This window comes from Colobus angolensis, unplaced genomic scaffold, assembly GCF_000951035.1.
Source record: "Colobus angolensis palliatus isolate OR3802 unplaced genomic scaffold, Cang.pa_1.0 Scaffold53, whole genome shotgun sequence".
NCBI classification, from domain to species: Eukaryota; Metazoa; Chordata; class Mammalia; order Primates; family Cercopithecidae; genus Colobus; species Colobus angolensis.
The window spans coordinates 4,754,634-4,771,220 of NW_012118821.1; the positions used below are offsets into that span (position 1 = coordinate 4,754,634).

Genomic DNA, 16,587 nt, shown 5'->3' on the forward strand with positions numbered 1-16,587 from the left:
ATTAGCTTCCTCACTCACATGTCTAACCACTTGGTGCTCCTTGGTGCCTCACTCTCCATTTCCACCCCGCTCCTCTCTCCTTCACACCTCTTTCCTTCCTTCCTTCCTCCCCTAGATGTGTGTGATCAGATCCTTGATTAGGGCCTAGACCCAACCCAATCCCCAACCCTTCCTTTATCCCACCTTTTCTCTCTTGTTCTTTCTCTCTCTCTCTTTCTGTGCATGGTCTCGCATCCTCCAGAATCTCTACATGTAGTGGTCTCAGGATAGTCACACTTATTCCCAACAACCAACTTCTAAAAGGCAAAAAGTAGAAACTGCCAGGTTAATTATGGTTTGCACCTGGAACTAGCAAAATGTTGCTTCTGTAATCCGCTGGTCTGTGCAGTTAGAAGGCCACCCACACTCAAAGTGGGCAGAGAGGTAGACTCCTCCTCTTGACAGAGAGCAGCACAGGCTGCAGAAGAGCATATGAAATGGGAGGTACTGTTTTGGGCATCTTTGGAAAGTGCAGTCTGCCACATAATTTTTAGAAATTATTTTAAATTTGATTTTTCAATGCTTTGTGTATGGGTATCCATATGTGCTATTTTTGTCAGATATAGCAATCATGAATATATTAACTTTGTTAAACATTTGGATTAGGAAGCTCTCCATCCCTGTTCTTTGCTCAGGAATAATTCAAAAGATTATAATTAACTATTTGTCAAAAGTTTGAAAGAACTTTCATAAAACCACCTGAACTGCCTACATGACAAAGATTTTTATTTGGTCAATTTTTTTTTTTTTTTTTAGTTAAAGGTTTTTCCTCCCTTGATTTCTTCAATATCATATATGTTTAGAAAGTCCTTCCCCAATTTCAGAACATTTGAATATTTAGTCACAGTTCCTATTTGTTGTACTTGTATATTTTACATGTAATTCATTAATCCACATAGAATTGTTTTGGTGTGAGATGAAGGCATAGCTTTCTTTTCCCCACCCAGATTTTGAACCAATTAAATAACAACTCATCCATTCCCTGATAATTTGCATTGCAGCCTTCATCCTATTCAATGTTAAGTATTCTGGAGTCTGTTTCTGGGTTTCTCTTCTCTCCTGTTGATATATAAGTTCTTTTTCCCATGCTGTGTTTTTAATTGTAACTATATTCCAAGCATCTTAAGTTGTAGAAATCACTAAGTGTTCATGGCTATGAAATGTGTGTAAATGCCACCCAACTCACACTAAGAAGATATGCTTTTAGACTATCGAGGACAAGTTTTTTTCAAAATTCTATTAAGAATTTGTTTAATGTATACCTTAGCCAAATATTTTTGTGCTAACTTTTGTGTCCTAGAAAGGAGGAATAAATGGAACACATACTAACCACATATTTATGCTCATGATCATGACTTTCAGATATATAAATTGGTGTGTATATGTCTCTCAGAAGGAAATAAATAAAATGAATTTACCATTGAAGATGATAGTCAAGTAAACTGAAGCAGATGCTAGAAAAGAGTGTTCCTAATTTATTAAAGAAGGCTGTTTGTAGAGTAGATCTAGTAATATTTAATTTCTGAACCATGTCATTTAGCTAATAAATTACTTTAAAATGTACTCTTTAACAAAATGAGTCTTTTATCTTCATTAATGTAGCTTATTTTTGTTTTGCAGTTACTGCTTTGTGTTTGCTCTGGGATACCTCACAGTGTGCCAAGTTACTCGAGTCTATATCTTTGACTATGGACAATATTCTGCTGATTTTTCAGGGTAAGATGAAAACTGATTCAGTGACCTGTTTATCCATTCTAACAAGGTGGTTAAAGAAAAAAATATATTTGCATTTAGTAGTTCAAGTGAAAAGCTATTATTAAATATTTTAGTTGAAAATTTCTTTCTAAATTTAGAATTTCCCTCTTGTAAGTAGTCTTTTATAGTACTAAGTCAGTAAGAGCCTTGTTCTGCTTCTTCCTACCTGACGGGTCTTCCTTTGGTTGTTAGGTCCTTGGGCTAGGTCAGTCTGAGTTTCCTAGAGAAGATGCTCAAGGATGCATTTTACTTCTATGCATTTCACCTCTTTGCAGTGTTCTCCATTCAACACCAGTATTCAGTTGAGCAGTGGAAATAACTTCTAGTATTTGTTCCTTCGAAGGGGATTTATTTTCTTCCTGGTGCTAGATGAGTCTTTTTGTCCTGTAACAAAACTGATTATATGTTATCAGGGGAACCGCCCCCCAGTATTTCAATGTAGGTTCTTTTTATTTTCCCTAAGTGTCGACCAGTCTGAGAAATAAAGAGAAAGAGTACAAAGAGAGGAATTTTACAGCTGGGCCGCTGGGGGTGACATCACATATCGGTAGGTCCATCATGCCCCCTGAGCTGCAAAACCAGCAAGTTTTTATTAGGGATTTCAAAAGGGGAGGGAGTGTACGAACAGGGAGTAGGTCACAAAGATCACATGCTTCAAAGGGCAAAAAAGGAGAACAAAGTTCACTTGCTTCTGAGGCCAGTAAAGATCACAAGGCAAAGGGCAAAGCAAAATCACAAGGCAAGGGCAAAAAGAGAATTACTGATGAGGATCTATGTTCGGCTATGCACGTATTGTCTTGATAAACATCTTAAACAACAGAAAACAGGGTTCGAGAGCAAAGAACCGGTCTGACCTCAAATTCACCAGGGTGGGATTTTCTCACCCTAATAAGCCTGAGGGTACTGCAGGAGACCAGAGTATATTTCAGTCCTTATCTCAACCATATAAGACAGAGACTCCACAGCGGCCATTTATAGACCTCCCCAGGAATGCGGTTCTTTTCCTAAGGGTCTTAATATTTAATATTCCTTGCTAGGAGAAGAATTTAGCAATATCTCTCCTGCTTGCACATCTGAAGAAAATGTGGCTCTATTCTGCCCAACCCTGCAGGCAGTCAGACCTTATGGTTGTCTCCCCTTGTTCCCTAAAATCACTGTTATTCTGATATTTTTCAAGGTGCACTGATTTCATATTGTTCAAACACACATTTTACAATCAATTTGTACAGTAGTGGTCCTGAGGTGACATACATCCTCAGCTTACAAAGATAACAGGATTAAGAGATTAAAGTAAGACAGGCATAAGAAATTATAAGAGTATTATTAGGGAAATGATAAACGTCCATATTAAAATGAAATCTTCACAATTTATGTTCAGAGATTGCAGTAAAGACAGGCGTAAGAAATTACAAAAGTATCAATTTTGGGGACTGATATATGTCCATGAAATCTTCACAATTTATGTTCCTCTGCCATGGCTCCAGCCCATCCCTCTGTTTGGGGTCCCTGACTTCCCACAACAATATGTCTGTTGTGAAATAAATGCACAAGCTCTTATAAAGTAACTTGCTTTCCATCTTTATAAAGTGACATCTGCTAACACTTTGGTACCAGATGGGGAAGTTGAAGATAAACCTTTATATATATATTTTTTTATGTCAGGCTTGACTGCTTTCTCCAGTGAACAAGATACAGTAGGCCTGCTTTGGACTAGTCTTGAGTCATCTGGACAGCATAAGTAATGAGCAGTAAATCCAATTTAAGGATACGTGTATTGGAAAAATCATGGTACCTCTGACAAAAAAATTGTTCGGCAATAGAAATGGACCAAAGTTGTATGAGTTCAGGGAAAAAAATCACTTCTATGAAACAAGAGAATTTTAGAAGAGAAAGAGGAAATACCTTTTTCTCCCTAATGAGATTGAAGTGTATTTTACTACACAGATCTTAAAAATAGGTTCAGATGAAAGGAAATTACATCAAAAACAAATAAAACCCAGGTCAAAACAAAACAGTTTAAATGCACTAAAAAACTAGTTAATCAAAGCTATTGAGTGGAATTGGGAAATACACCTGGAAGGGCAGAAAAGGAGAGCAGATGTTGGCAATCCGGTTTATGGATAGTAGTTATTCCTGGAGAACATGACCTCATGGGCAGGATCAGTAGATGCTGGACCACTGTGAAAACCTTCATGACCTTGAGGAAGTAGCCCAGGTCACATTGTCATCATAGTGTAATGAAATTAGGAAATAGTTATATAAGTTTAAAAGAATTGCAATCACTTAGAAAATTTAATTCTCCTGAGAATTTGCAACCATATTGGTCTTGTTCATCATGCATCCTAGTGCTTAGCACATGGAGGCATTAAATATATATTGAGTCAGGAATAATACTTCAGTACAGAAGAAAGTTAAAAATACAGTGAGAAAAATGGCGGAAAGTAACAGACAACACAAATGGAGAAACTAGAGCCATGTGGGCAAAGGCTGTGCCATCTGAAAGAGAAATTAAGAGCTTTGAATACTTGAATTATAGTAAGTGAGAAATAAGCATTTATTCATATTAGAAAATAGAAACAAAAAACATACTTTTAATTAATTTAGTTTAATGTTGATAACAGAAATATTAACATTAGCAACTCAAGGTTAGCGATACCATAAAATCATGAGTTTTCACACTGACCTTTAGAGTCCTGGGACTCTGCAGGCAGTTTCTGCAGGTGTCTTAGGAGCTCAGCAGATGAGGTTCTAGGTCTTCCAGTCTTGCTTCAGCCACATCTGCTCTGTATTTCTCTAGTTTGTATTTTGGGATCCCGTGTAATATTTCATTAAAAATATTTTGTTGCTCTTTTAACCATTCGATTTAAAAAGTGATTTAACATAACCAAATTGAATTTATTATACAACCATGTGGATTGGTGTTAGTATGGATTTGTGTGGCCCAGTCTTTGCTGGGCTCTCACAGCCCCTCCATCAGTTTGATCTTGGTCATTACCCTTTTTATTTCCCTCATCAGCTATTCCAAATTATTGTCAGTCTCAAGGCCTTTACCTAACATTTCTGTATTATCTAGGGATAGGCTTACTGCATTTAAAACAGTAACTTTATTTCAGTGGCTCAGTATAGTAAGAGTTTATTTCTCATTCACATTACAGTTCATTGAGGAGGGAGTCTCTGCTCCACACAGTCATTTAGGGAACCAGACTCCTTCCTTCTTGTGGTTCCACCTCCTTTGGGCTCTAGAATCCTCTAGGTTAAGTTGAGGGCGGGGTGGTGAGTGTGAGCAAAGCGAGGGTGTGCCTACGCAACAATTCTGCCTGCATCCTGTCGGCAAGCATGGGCCACATGGCCTCCCAGATCAGAAACAACTGACGTTAAGAGCATAGTGCATGTTTAAAACACAGCTGTGTAGGTGTGTTTTAGAAGTGTTTTGCTGACCTCTAAAATGCCACTGAAGGCCGGGCGTGGGGGCTCACCCCTGTAATCCCAGCACTTGGGGAGGCCAAGGCAGGTGGATCACCTGAGCTCAGGAGTTTGGGCAACATGGCGAAACCCTGTATCTACTAAAAATACAAAAATTAGATAGGCATGGTGGCACATACCTGTAGCCCCAGGTACTCAGGAGGCTAAAGTGGGAGAGTTGCTTGAGCCCTGGGGGCAGAGGTTGCAGTGAGCTAAGATTGCACCACTGCACTCCAGTCCAGGTGACAGAGTGATACCCTGTCTCAGAAATAAAATAAAATAAAATAAAATAAGGCCATTTAAATACTTAAATGCAGTTTTAAATGTTTAAATATGTAGAAGAAAAACAACTTGGCCTTTTTAAGATAGAAAACCTGTTTATAAAACTCCAAGTTTAAAGAATTCCTTTTATCCATTAGGAGAGAACTTTTTTTGTTATTATTATACTTTAAGTTCTAGAGTACATGTACACAACGTGCAGGTTTGTTACATAGGTATACATATGCCATGTTGGTTTGCTGCACCCATCAACTTGTCATTTATATTAAGTATATCTCCTAATGCTATCCCTCCCCCACCTCCCGACAGGCCCCGGTGTGTGATGTTCCCCTCCCTGTGTCCAAGTGTTCTCATTGTTCAATTCCCACCTATAAGTGAAAAGTGTGTGGTTTTCTGTCCTTCTGATAGTTTACTGAGAATGGTGGTTTCCCGCTTCATCCATGTCCCTGCAAAGGACATGAACTCATCCTTTTTTATGGCTGCATAGTACAGGAGAAAACTTTTGACCATTATCAGTGAACTGATAAAGATTAGACAATTGAATTAGCTGAAGGAGACCATTGTGGCGGAGTGAACTTGAAGGCTCTTGGTTTTTTGTTTTTTGTTTTTGTTTTTTGTTTTTTAGTGGACACAGGAGAGAAAAAAGCCACCTAGAGACAGAGTCTCCCCTTGATGAAGTATTTGAGCACAGGGAACCCTTGAATGTGTTATAATACATGAGCAGAAAAGATCCTGACTTGATCCTAATTAGAGTGAATATCATAGCTATTCAGAATGTCAAATGGCTAAGAAGGTGAATTGGATAGCGACTCACCCTTCGTGCCGAGCTGGCCCGTTGCTCTGATGCTAGAAAGCGCAAGAAGCAAAGCCCAGACTCTTGCTGAGGAATCAACATGAAATCTCTCTTGTATGGGACAGTTTTACTTGCACAAGAGTGTGGAGAAATTGTGTGTGTGTGTGTATGTGTAAATTGTTAGGCTTAAGATACATTTAAAATGTTGATTAGGTAAAGATAAACTTATACCATAATACAAGTTTATATTTACAGAAAGGTTGAAAAGCTACTGAAGTTGTTCGATCTCACATCTCACGTTAGCCTCAGAAAATAGATACAAGAGAAGTATAAAACAACTAAATAGCTTTCTTCATGCCAGCAGTGATCAGTTAGAAAATGTGATAGAAAAAGGATCCTTTTTCAAAAGCAAGAAAAACCATGAAATATCTAGTAATATGTGTAAAAATAAATGTACAGAACCTCTATGCAGAAAACTATAAATTTTTACTGTAGAACACAGAGTAATTGGAAAAAAGTTCAACCCGTTTGTTTGAATAATAAAACTCAGTATTGTGACTGGGTACAGTGGCTCACACCTATAATACCAACACTTTGGGAGGCCAAGGTGGGAGGATTACTTGAGCTCAGGAGTTCAAGACCAGTCTGGGCAACATGGCGAAACCCATCTCTACAAAAAATTTAAAAATTAGCTGGGCATGGTGCTGTGTGCCTGTAGTCCCAGCTACTCAGGAGGCTGAAGTGGGAGGATCGCATGAGCTTGGGACGTTGAGGCTGCAGTAAGCCATGTTCGCACAACTGTACTCCAGCCTGGGTAACAGAGCAAGACCCTGTCTCAAAAAAAATAAAAATAAAAAAGAAAATGAAAACAACCCTCAGTATTATAAAGATACGAATGGGGCTGGGCGTGGTGGCTCATGCTTGCAATTTTAGCACTTTGGGAAACTGAGGCGAGTGGATCACTTGAGGCCAGGAATTTGAGAGCAGCCTGACCAATATGGCAAAACTCGTCTCTACTAAAAATAGAAAAATTAGCTGGGCGTGGTGGTGTACAACTGTAATCACAGCTTCTTGGGAGGCTGAGGCATGAGAATCACCGGAACCCAGGAGGTGGAGGATGCAGTGAGCTGAGATCAAACCACTGCACTCCAGCCTGGGCGACAGAGCTGTCTCAAAAAAATAAAAAATAAAGTAAAAAGAAAAAAAATACTGATTCTCCCAAGTTAATCTGTTGGTGTAATGCAGGTAAAATTGGAGTTTTGAGGGAAATTAGATAAATAAATTGAAAATTTTCTCTAGAAGAATAAATGCTTGAGTGTAGTAAAGTTGATATAAAGACATACTACTGTCTGTAAAGCAGGAGTCATTAAAATATTCTGGACTGACAGGAATAGACAAACCAAGGAAACCAGGGTGAAGGACTGAGAAAGAGACTCATGGATCTAAGAAATAAAAATACAGAACAGCAGTGGTGGGATCAGAAATCCGTGGGGAAAGCCAGGCTCTACTCTTCAGTAAATGGTATTGGGATGTTTGGAAAGAGAAGAGAAATGCGAATCCTTGCCCCACGTATAGATAATAGATTGTAGATGGAAGCAAGAATAGATTTTTTGGCAAAAGAATATGTTGTTTTCTGTGGTACTGAAAGAGTTGCTTTTAGTGCACCCATCAAAAAAATATGTATGTGAAATAATTTTTCATTCACGTCAAGAATATATCTTAGAGCTAATTGAACTGTATCAGAGGCTTGGTAAATGTTTATTACTGCTCAGTCGTGTGTGCTCCTTCACTAAGGTTTATTAAGCATGTGTTGTGCGTTTTGCTAGGTTCTTGAAGGCTGAGCCGGGTACTTTTGTAGGCAGCATTTTTTTTCAGGTATAAGAAGAAGTGATAGAGCATGTGATCTGATAGCCACAGGTGTGCTTGTCATGTCCATCAGTCCTTTTTAGAAAGCATTATTCATGCTCAGAGTCTAATTGTAGATGGGTTTCTGTGTTCTGAAATGAGTCATGGAAGGCGCCCCTTGGCTCTTCATTATCTTCCCCGCACATGGCGCCCAGCAGCTGTGTTGCAAATAGGGTTGATGTGAATCATTAGACTGCCTGCAAGTAGTGGGCCTTTATTATCCTGGCCCATTCTGTGGGAGTGTCTCCCAGCCCCTTGACCTATGTTTGATTACAGGAAACATTCCGTTTGGCTGCCACTAATGTAATTCAAGTTACCAGGAGTAAACAGAGATGGATCCATTTATGGTTTGCTTTGTCTGTTCCCCACCCTACCCAACCAAGCCTTTCTCCCTGAATGTATGTGTGTTCACAAAGCAGTGTGGCACAAGATTCATCAGAAACATGCAGTGTTGTTCTCACTCATAAGTGGAGGTTGAACAACGAGAACATTTGGACACAGGGAGGGGAACATCACATATTGGGGCCTGTTGTGGGGTAGGGGTTAGGGGAGGGATAGCATTAGGAGAAATACCTAATGTAGATGAGGGGTTGATGGGTGCAGCAAACCACCATGGCACATGTATACGTATATCACAAACCTGCATGATCTGCACATGGATCCCAGAACTTAGAGTATTAAAAAAAAAAAATGCAGTGTTTTCCTGAGGCTGAGAAGCTGGTGACGGACCTGCAGGGCCCCCTTGGTGTGTGCCCTCTCACCTGTTCTTTCTGTTTTAGTTCTGCTGCTCATCCCAGTGTCTCTCCTTGGGACACCCTTCCAGCCATATCTACGTGTCCAAACCTCCGTAGTCTTAAAGGCCCAGACTAAATGACCCTTGTTTGAAATGCGTTCCCTCAGCTGTCTCTGTGCAGATCTTCAAATAGCTCACTGGGCAGTGGATACTTTGTTATGTGGTTATTCACATACCTTTCATTTTTCATTTCCTGTTTTCAAGAGAAAGCTTCTCCAGAAACAGCACTTCCCTTTTGATTATTATGTCCCTTCAGCACCATTGGCTTCATGGCAGTTCTGGCAGTTACTATGCAAAGGTGTGAATGGGAGAAGGGACCCAGCTCCTATTAAACATCTGCTGTGTCTCAGATACTATTGAATTTAATCCAGACAGTGGCATTATTATCCTGTGTTTTATAGATAACCATTTTGAGAAAAGTTAAATAACTTCCTTATCTTCCACAACTGATGTGAAGTGGGGTCAGGATTAAGTGTTCTGACCTGTATGTCCAGCTGTCTATGCACTCTGCTGTCTAGGGCCTCTTGTGCCAAGTGTGCCTAAAGCTGCAGTCCTGATTTTCCTTCTCAGTCAGTTTTCTCCTCCTAGTTAGTTACCCTGGTCAAAAACCTTGGTGGTGCCAGGTGTGAAACCCTGCATTGAATGCATTATCAAATCCCGTTGAGTTTCCCTTCAGAATAGATCTAGAGGTGACTTCAGACCTCCTGTGCTGTTACCTTAGTCTGAGCCACCGTCTTCCCCTGCCCACCTCCCCTGCCTCCTCCCTCTGACCCCTCCCTCTGCCTCTGGTGCCCCCACAGTCTTTTTTCAACCTAGAGTCAGAATATATTCTTTTAAAACCAAGTCACTCTTTTGCCTAAAATCCTCCAGTAGTTTCCTGTCTCACTCAGATTCAAGCCTCTGTCCTCACTCTGCAGAGCCTGCTGGATCTGGCATCCCGCTTGCCATCTTTAGCTTCTGTTCCTGTCCTCCTTGCTCGTCACATTGGCCTCTGTACTGATCCTCAAACATGCCAATCACACTTCTTCCTGGGGCTGTTGAACTTACTTTTCTCTCTTCCTGGAACATTTTTACCCCAGGCCTCCACAGAGCTTGTCCTCTATTTCACTGTCATCTTCTGGCTGAGGCCGGTTCCCACCTTTGTTCTGTATTCCTTAGGCCCCTTACTCTGCTTCATTTCACTGCCCAGGACTTGCAGCATCTGACACACTATATCTTTACCTGTTTATTTGTTTATGATCTGTCTCTCTCCAGTGTAGTATAAATTTCATAACAGGGAGGACTTGGCCTGTCTTGTTCACACTGTATCTTTGGCACATAGAACAGTACTTGGTGAATCGTAGGTGCTCATTAATTAAGTCTCGTTTTTTCTGAATGAAGCTGTAAGAAAATGAATGAATGGATGACCAAGACCAATGGCCTTTTCCATTATCTCTCACTTTGTATTCATTTGGTATTAGGTAGGTGGGGTTACTTGGTATCAGTGGATCTTGTTTGGATGCCAGGGTACTTGTACACTTAGGATAACTGAGGTGAACAGTTAACAGTTTGCCTCTGTTGCTGGGTAACACATGTCCTGGTGGCAAGCTGTTACCTAGTAGATGCTTTTAGTTGATTTGTAGCATTAATATACAGACTTCCCTTAAGCTTAGTGGTCTCCCAGAGATAATGGAACAATCATGAAAGTAATTATTCATTTTTAGCATTCATTCTCTTGTAATGTTTAACTACATTTGAGTTTTACTGTGTAATAGAACCAAATCCTACTATTCTTGTTCTTTGTAGAGAAAAAAAGTGTGTGAATATATTTTTTAACTTTTTCATCCTTTGTTTTATTTCAGGAAGTCTAGAGTTTTTACCTCAGCTGAATTATTTAATATTAGCTGAAACTGTTACATCAGTTGAAGCATTACTATGAACAGTTACATTTCATATTTTCCCACATTCTTACAGAGGATCACTGGAAGGAAATTTCAGTAATACACTTAAATATACTGATGTTGTCCTATAGAAGGAAAGGGAAGCTCCATCCTGAGGCCCTGACCTCACTCTGGAAGTTCCAAAGCCTTCTGCTTCCCCCACCTTCTCCAGGTTCCAGCTTCCATACTAGGGAAACAGGAGGTTCCTTCCAATTCATGTCGAGGTATCCCAGACTTTCCTAGGGCCCGGGAAGTGGTTAGATACTGAGGCTCCGTTAATACAAAGTCAACAGATATTTAATAAAGTGTCAGTAAAGATGTAAGTGAAATAGTTGTGTAAATCACCCTAATTGTCTTGAAACAGATATTTATGAACAAAGTATGCTGTTAAGAAAGCCCACTGCAGTTACCCCCTGTGCACCATTGCACTGTTTTCATTTGTAAATGCTTCCTGCACAGTCGTTCCTGCTGCGGAAGGGTGAGGTGTGCACTTTCCCATCAGTCTTTCTTGTCTCCCAGCCATGTACCTGCTGCATTGGACTCATCTGTCTGTTTTGGCCTCCAGTTTGCATTTCTGAGCTCTCTTTAATCTGCTCATCCCTTACTGAACTTTTCCTATAATCCTTTCTTATTTTCATCCACAACATACTCCTGCATAGTTCCCTATGATAATTTTGTCTTCTGTCTTTCTGTTTCTCCATGTGCTACACCGCGGCTGACAGGTTGGACCAGAGGCATTGGGACTGCCATCTACTTAAAATAAAGGGAATGTATGGAGCTAATGACCATCAGGAAATGAAACCAAAACGTGACGGGGCATTTCTATAAACCCGTCAGCACACTGACAGTGTATTAGGTGCCAGGTACTGAAGGCACAGAAATAATTAAAGCAGTGTTCCTAATTGTTGAGTAGCTCATGGGATTTTTGTGGTAATAGAAAAGTAAACGAATCATTACAATACATAATAAATGCTTTCAAGCACAGATAAGAAAGAACAAATGGGAGAGAGTATAGTTAACCTACAGAAGGAGTAATAGATCTTGACTGGACACTTAGATTCAGTTTATTTTATATTTTAAATATATTTATTGGCCAGGCATGGTGGCTCACACCTGTAATTTCAGTATTTTGAGAGGCTGAGACAGGTGGATCGCTTGAGCCCAGGAGTTTGAGACCAGCCTGTGAAACATGGCAAAACCCCATGTCTACAAAAAATTAAAAAATTACCCATGTGTGGTGGCACGTGCCTGTAGTGTCAGCTGCTTGGGAGGCTGAGTTGGGAGGATCGCTTGAGCCCAGAAGATCGAGGCTTCAGTCAGCCGAGATTGCACCACTGCACTCCAGCCTGGGTGACAGAGGAAGACCCTGAAGAAATTTTTTAAAAAATTTATTTAGCACATATTTTGTGCCAGACACTATGCTACATGCTGGAGATTCAGTGGTGAACAGGACTGTTAGGTTCCTTGCCTCATGGACTTTCTAAAAAAGGGAGAGATTTTAAAACAACCACTGAGATTTAATAAAGAAAACAACTATGAATGTTAAAACACCTTGAAGGAAACAAACAAGGACTAAGATGAAATGAAGGGTGTTTGCGTGCATGTGTGTGTGTGTTTTTGTGGGCAGAGGGAAGCTACTTGAGATCGAGTTGTCCGGTGGGCTTCGTGTGTGAAGTGATTCTTCAGCTGATTCGTGAAGAGGGAGGAATAACTTATCCTTGTGAAACGGTTCCAGGAAGAGTAGTCTGGGTGAAGGGAGTAGCATTTGGAGAGAGGCTGGAGTATTCAGGTCTGTTTCCTGCCTTCCTTCCTGCTCTGTTAGGGCATGATTCTTGGAATCAGCAGTACAGCTACACGTCACCCATCCTCCCAGCCACACGTCACCCATCCTCTCAGGTACACGTCACCCATCCTCCCAGCCACACCTTACCTGTCCTCCCAGCCACACGTCACCCATCCTCTCAGGTACACGTCACCCATCCTCCCAGCCACATCTTACCTGTCCTCCCAGCCACACCTTACCTGTCCTCCCAGCCACACGTCACCCATCCTCTCAGGTACACGTCACCCATCCTCCCAGCCACATCTTACCTGTCCTCCCAGCCACACGTCACCTGTCCTCCCAACACAGCTTACTTTCACAGGAGCTTCTGTGTCCTTTGTACCTGATGGAATAGAAGTTGCATGTGGGTTCAGGGGCCCAAGTGGGCACAAGAAGGACACTCAGAGCACTTATTTGCATTTTTGTTAACATCTTGTCTATGTATACCTGACAGCTTACTATGTCACTGAATTGACAAAATAAATGTAATAGTTGTTTTATCAGTTGTTACTATGTTTTAAGGTGACATGGAAATTAGAATTTAGAACTGAAGAGAATGTTGTAACTCACCAGTGAGCTAAACTATGAAAATAATTAGGCAGAGTGAGAAAAATGATTCTCTCCCCTAGGGAAATGGAAATTATAGGGCATTTTTATCATTTTCAAGGGCTTGAAAATGATAAAGCCCTTGTGAGGACGTCCGTGAGGATGGACATGAAGTGGAGACAGAGGCGCCTGTGTTCATTGTCCCTCCTAACAGCAAACCCAAGGTCTCCCACATGCCCGGCCACCCACGCCGCTCGAGGCAGCCCCCCTTCTCTTTCAGGCTGCTCTCTGCTCACCACTTGTTTTGCACGAGCGCCTGGTGCATCCCAGGACATCTCTCCCCTGGCTCCACTTCTGTCTGTGGTGCCCACGTGACCTCCAGGGCATATACTGCTTCTCATCCTTGCGGCCTCCAGGCTGGGCAAGGCCCCCTCCAGGCTGGGCAAGGCCCCCTCCTGGGTATCTTGCAAAGCAGAAATAGCAATCGGGTGTTCCAGGCCACTTGGGGGATTTAGGTTGGTTGAAGCATGATTCCCTGAGAAGTGAGTATGTAGATGTAAGAACTGACTTTTAAGGGAACCTAAAAGAAATCTCCTCCCTTAAGTACTTCCAGTTTAAGAACATTTGTCATTGATGAGACCTTCCTGTTAGTTGAGGAGAATGAGCTGTAGCTTCTCAAGGGCCCAGGTCTGTGAATCAAAGTTCCAGTGGTAGGAATGTTTAAAGCAAACCCTTGCTGCCGTTTGCTGATGTTGTGAGAAAGACACCTCTGTTTGCCAGAGGCAGCAGTTTGAGTTTCTGCACTGAGCGTGTGGGCTGCTGGAAGAGAGCAGGTCAGAACTAGACCCATGGGGGTCTAAGCCTGGAGCCTGGAGCCCCCTCCCCTCCTGGCCCCTTTTGTTGGCAGTGCATGGGGTGATGCTGTGTGCGCCACAGTGTCCTCAGGTTCTGTGAAACATGTTCTCCTCTGCATGTGTATAGAGCACAGTCTACCTTGGGTCAAAACACAATTTCCTGGTTTTATTATATTATTGTTTCAAAAAGTTAAATAACTTCTTGTCAATTGTTCTTCAATACAATCTGTAAGCTAATGTAATAGTTAAAGGATAAAAGCCTTCCTGGTGGTATTATTTATTTATTTATTTATTTTTATAGAGATGGGGTCTTGCTCTGTTGACCAGGGTAGTCTCATACTGCTGAGTTCAAGCAGTTCTCCCACCTCAGCCTCCCAAAGTGCTGGGATTATAGGCATGAGCCACCACGCCCAGCCTTAACTGTTTTTTAACACTGTCTGTAAATGTAATCTTTAAAGGATAAGATGCATCCTGGTGGTTTTCTTATGTGGATGTATTTTTTTCCTTTCCAAGTTACTCATTCAATTATAATGACTATAAAGTATGGGAGAATAATGCCATTTTTTAAATGATTTTAAAGTCCTTTTTCCTTTCAAATACATCATGATTTTGGTTCCTTAGATGGCTGTGTGTAGAGTCCGTAACCCCTGGGTGCCTAGTTTTTAGAATAGGGAGTTGAGAATCTGTCCATGATATGTTGAAGAAAGTACTGAGCTGAAAGCAGGAGACTGGGGCCACATCTCATGCCTGCGCACTTCTCAAAATCTCCAGGCCTTGTTTTCTAATGTGTGAGATGAGGAGGCCAGGTTAAATCACTGGGTCACCAGAGATTTCTTGTAGGGGTGGAAACTTTTTCTTTTGTTTTTTGTTTTTTGAAGCCTTGGAGAAAGCCCAGATCCCCATCTACTATGCTGTCCTCAAATACATAACTCCTGAGTTATTGCTGAAATCCCTTGGAAGTCTCTTTTATGTTAAAAATTTCAGGATTTGTAGTGATAAAAGCAGAACAAACTCTTAACTCATATGTCATAAGTATTGTTTTAACTTTCTTCTTTTAAAACACTAATTTTTTTTATCTTGTCACAGCCCAATGATGATCATTACTCAGAAGATCACTAGTTTGGCTTGCGAAATTCATGATGGTAAGAATTCTGAAATTAATTTTTACTGCTGAAAAAATTTAATTCCAATAATATTTTGCTTGAGATATTACCATAACTTTCTGCTATTAGAGTAAGGAAATGGAGGGAGGTAAGATAGGGAAATATACTTAACTGTGCTTAGGGTTATGAAAAATGCTTGCTTTCCTTCAGTGTTTTATCTTCATTTTGAATTCAGTGCTGCAGTGACAGAAAGTAGAATAGTGTGATTTAATCATGTGGCCCACAGTAGTGAGAGTTTGACATATAAAGGAAAGAGACGTTTGGTCTAGATCAAGTTTTATTATTTCCTGCTTCAACTCTTCGTTAAATTTTTATTATAATTTATGTGTTTTCCCCACCTCTTCTCCTTTATATATACACATTCATAATTACATGTTTCCATGTATTTTTATCATGAATACTTTCTGTTGAAGACATCTTTCATTGAAGATGAGTGGACATCTAGTCCTGGCCTAACAGGACTCCGAGTCATGAGATTTGGATTCTGATTCCTTCAAAGACGAAAAAGCCAAGCATCCCTGTTAGAACGGTCATTTGTATGTAGCCTGGGGAGCTTTTGAGATGAGTTTGAGCCCCACTGTGTCTCCACCCATCCTGTGCCCACTCCCCGGGCAGGTTTTCCCTCTTATTGTCAGAGGACTAGCCTTGACAGTACTGTGAAGAGCGAGCGAGAGAGAGAATTTTTCCTCTTCTCCCCTCTGGCTACTAACAAGCAAAATTAGCACTTAGTTTTTTTGGTGGGGTGGTGGAGGGAAGGAGGTAGATTTAAAAAGTCTCTGCTACTTGTTTAATCAAGTCTGCAGGTTAAACAGCAACTCTCTTTCTGCCCTTCAGAGAAAGAAGCACCACTGAGGGAAAATTCTGCATACAGGAGGGAACATGAGGATGTGGCTAGAGTGTGGGTTTTGGTGGATGGGCAAACATATGCTCAGATTCCAGTTCAGCTTCTTACTGCTTCAGTTTTCTCCTTTGTCAGTTAACAGTATGATTCAGCTTGGAGGGTTTTTTTGTGGATTATAATTTATGCACAGTGTCTTATAGTTCTTGCATCCTGATCAATGAAGTGGGTAAAACTCACCAGACTCTGATACTAGACTGTAGTTATAAAACTTATACTAGGAAGGCTGGGCGCGGTGGCTCAAGCCTGTAATCCCAGCACTTTAGGAGGCCGAGATGGGCGGATCACGAGGTCAGGAGATCGAGACCATCCTGGCTAACACAGTGAAACCCCGTCTCTACTAAAAAACACAAAAAACT

The 16,587-nt window shown here is 40.9% G+C and overlaps 1 protein-coding gene across 1 annotated transcript in view; it reads left to right on the top strand.

Annotated features, from left to right (window-relative positions):
- The window catches only part of MBOAT2 (membrane bound O-acyltransferase domain containing 2), a 120,285-nt gene that overhangs the window by 64,153 nt on the left and 39,545 nt on the right, over positions 1–16,587 (top strand). Inside the window, exons 3-4 of the mRNA XM_011960940.1 lie at positions 1,660–1,755; positions 15,254–15,309. Coding sequence (XP_011816330.1) covers positions 1,660–1,755; positions 15,254–15,309 — 152 coding nt within the window. The remainder of the gene's footprint in view (positions 1–1,659; positions 1,756–15,253; positions 15,310–16,587) is intronic.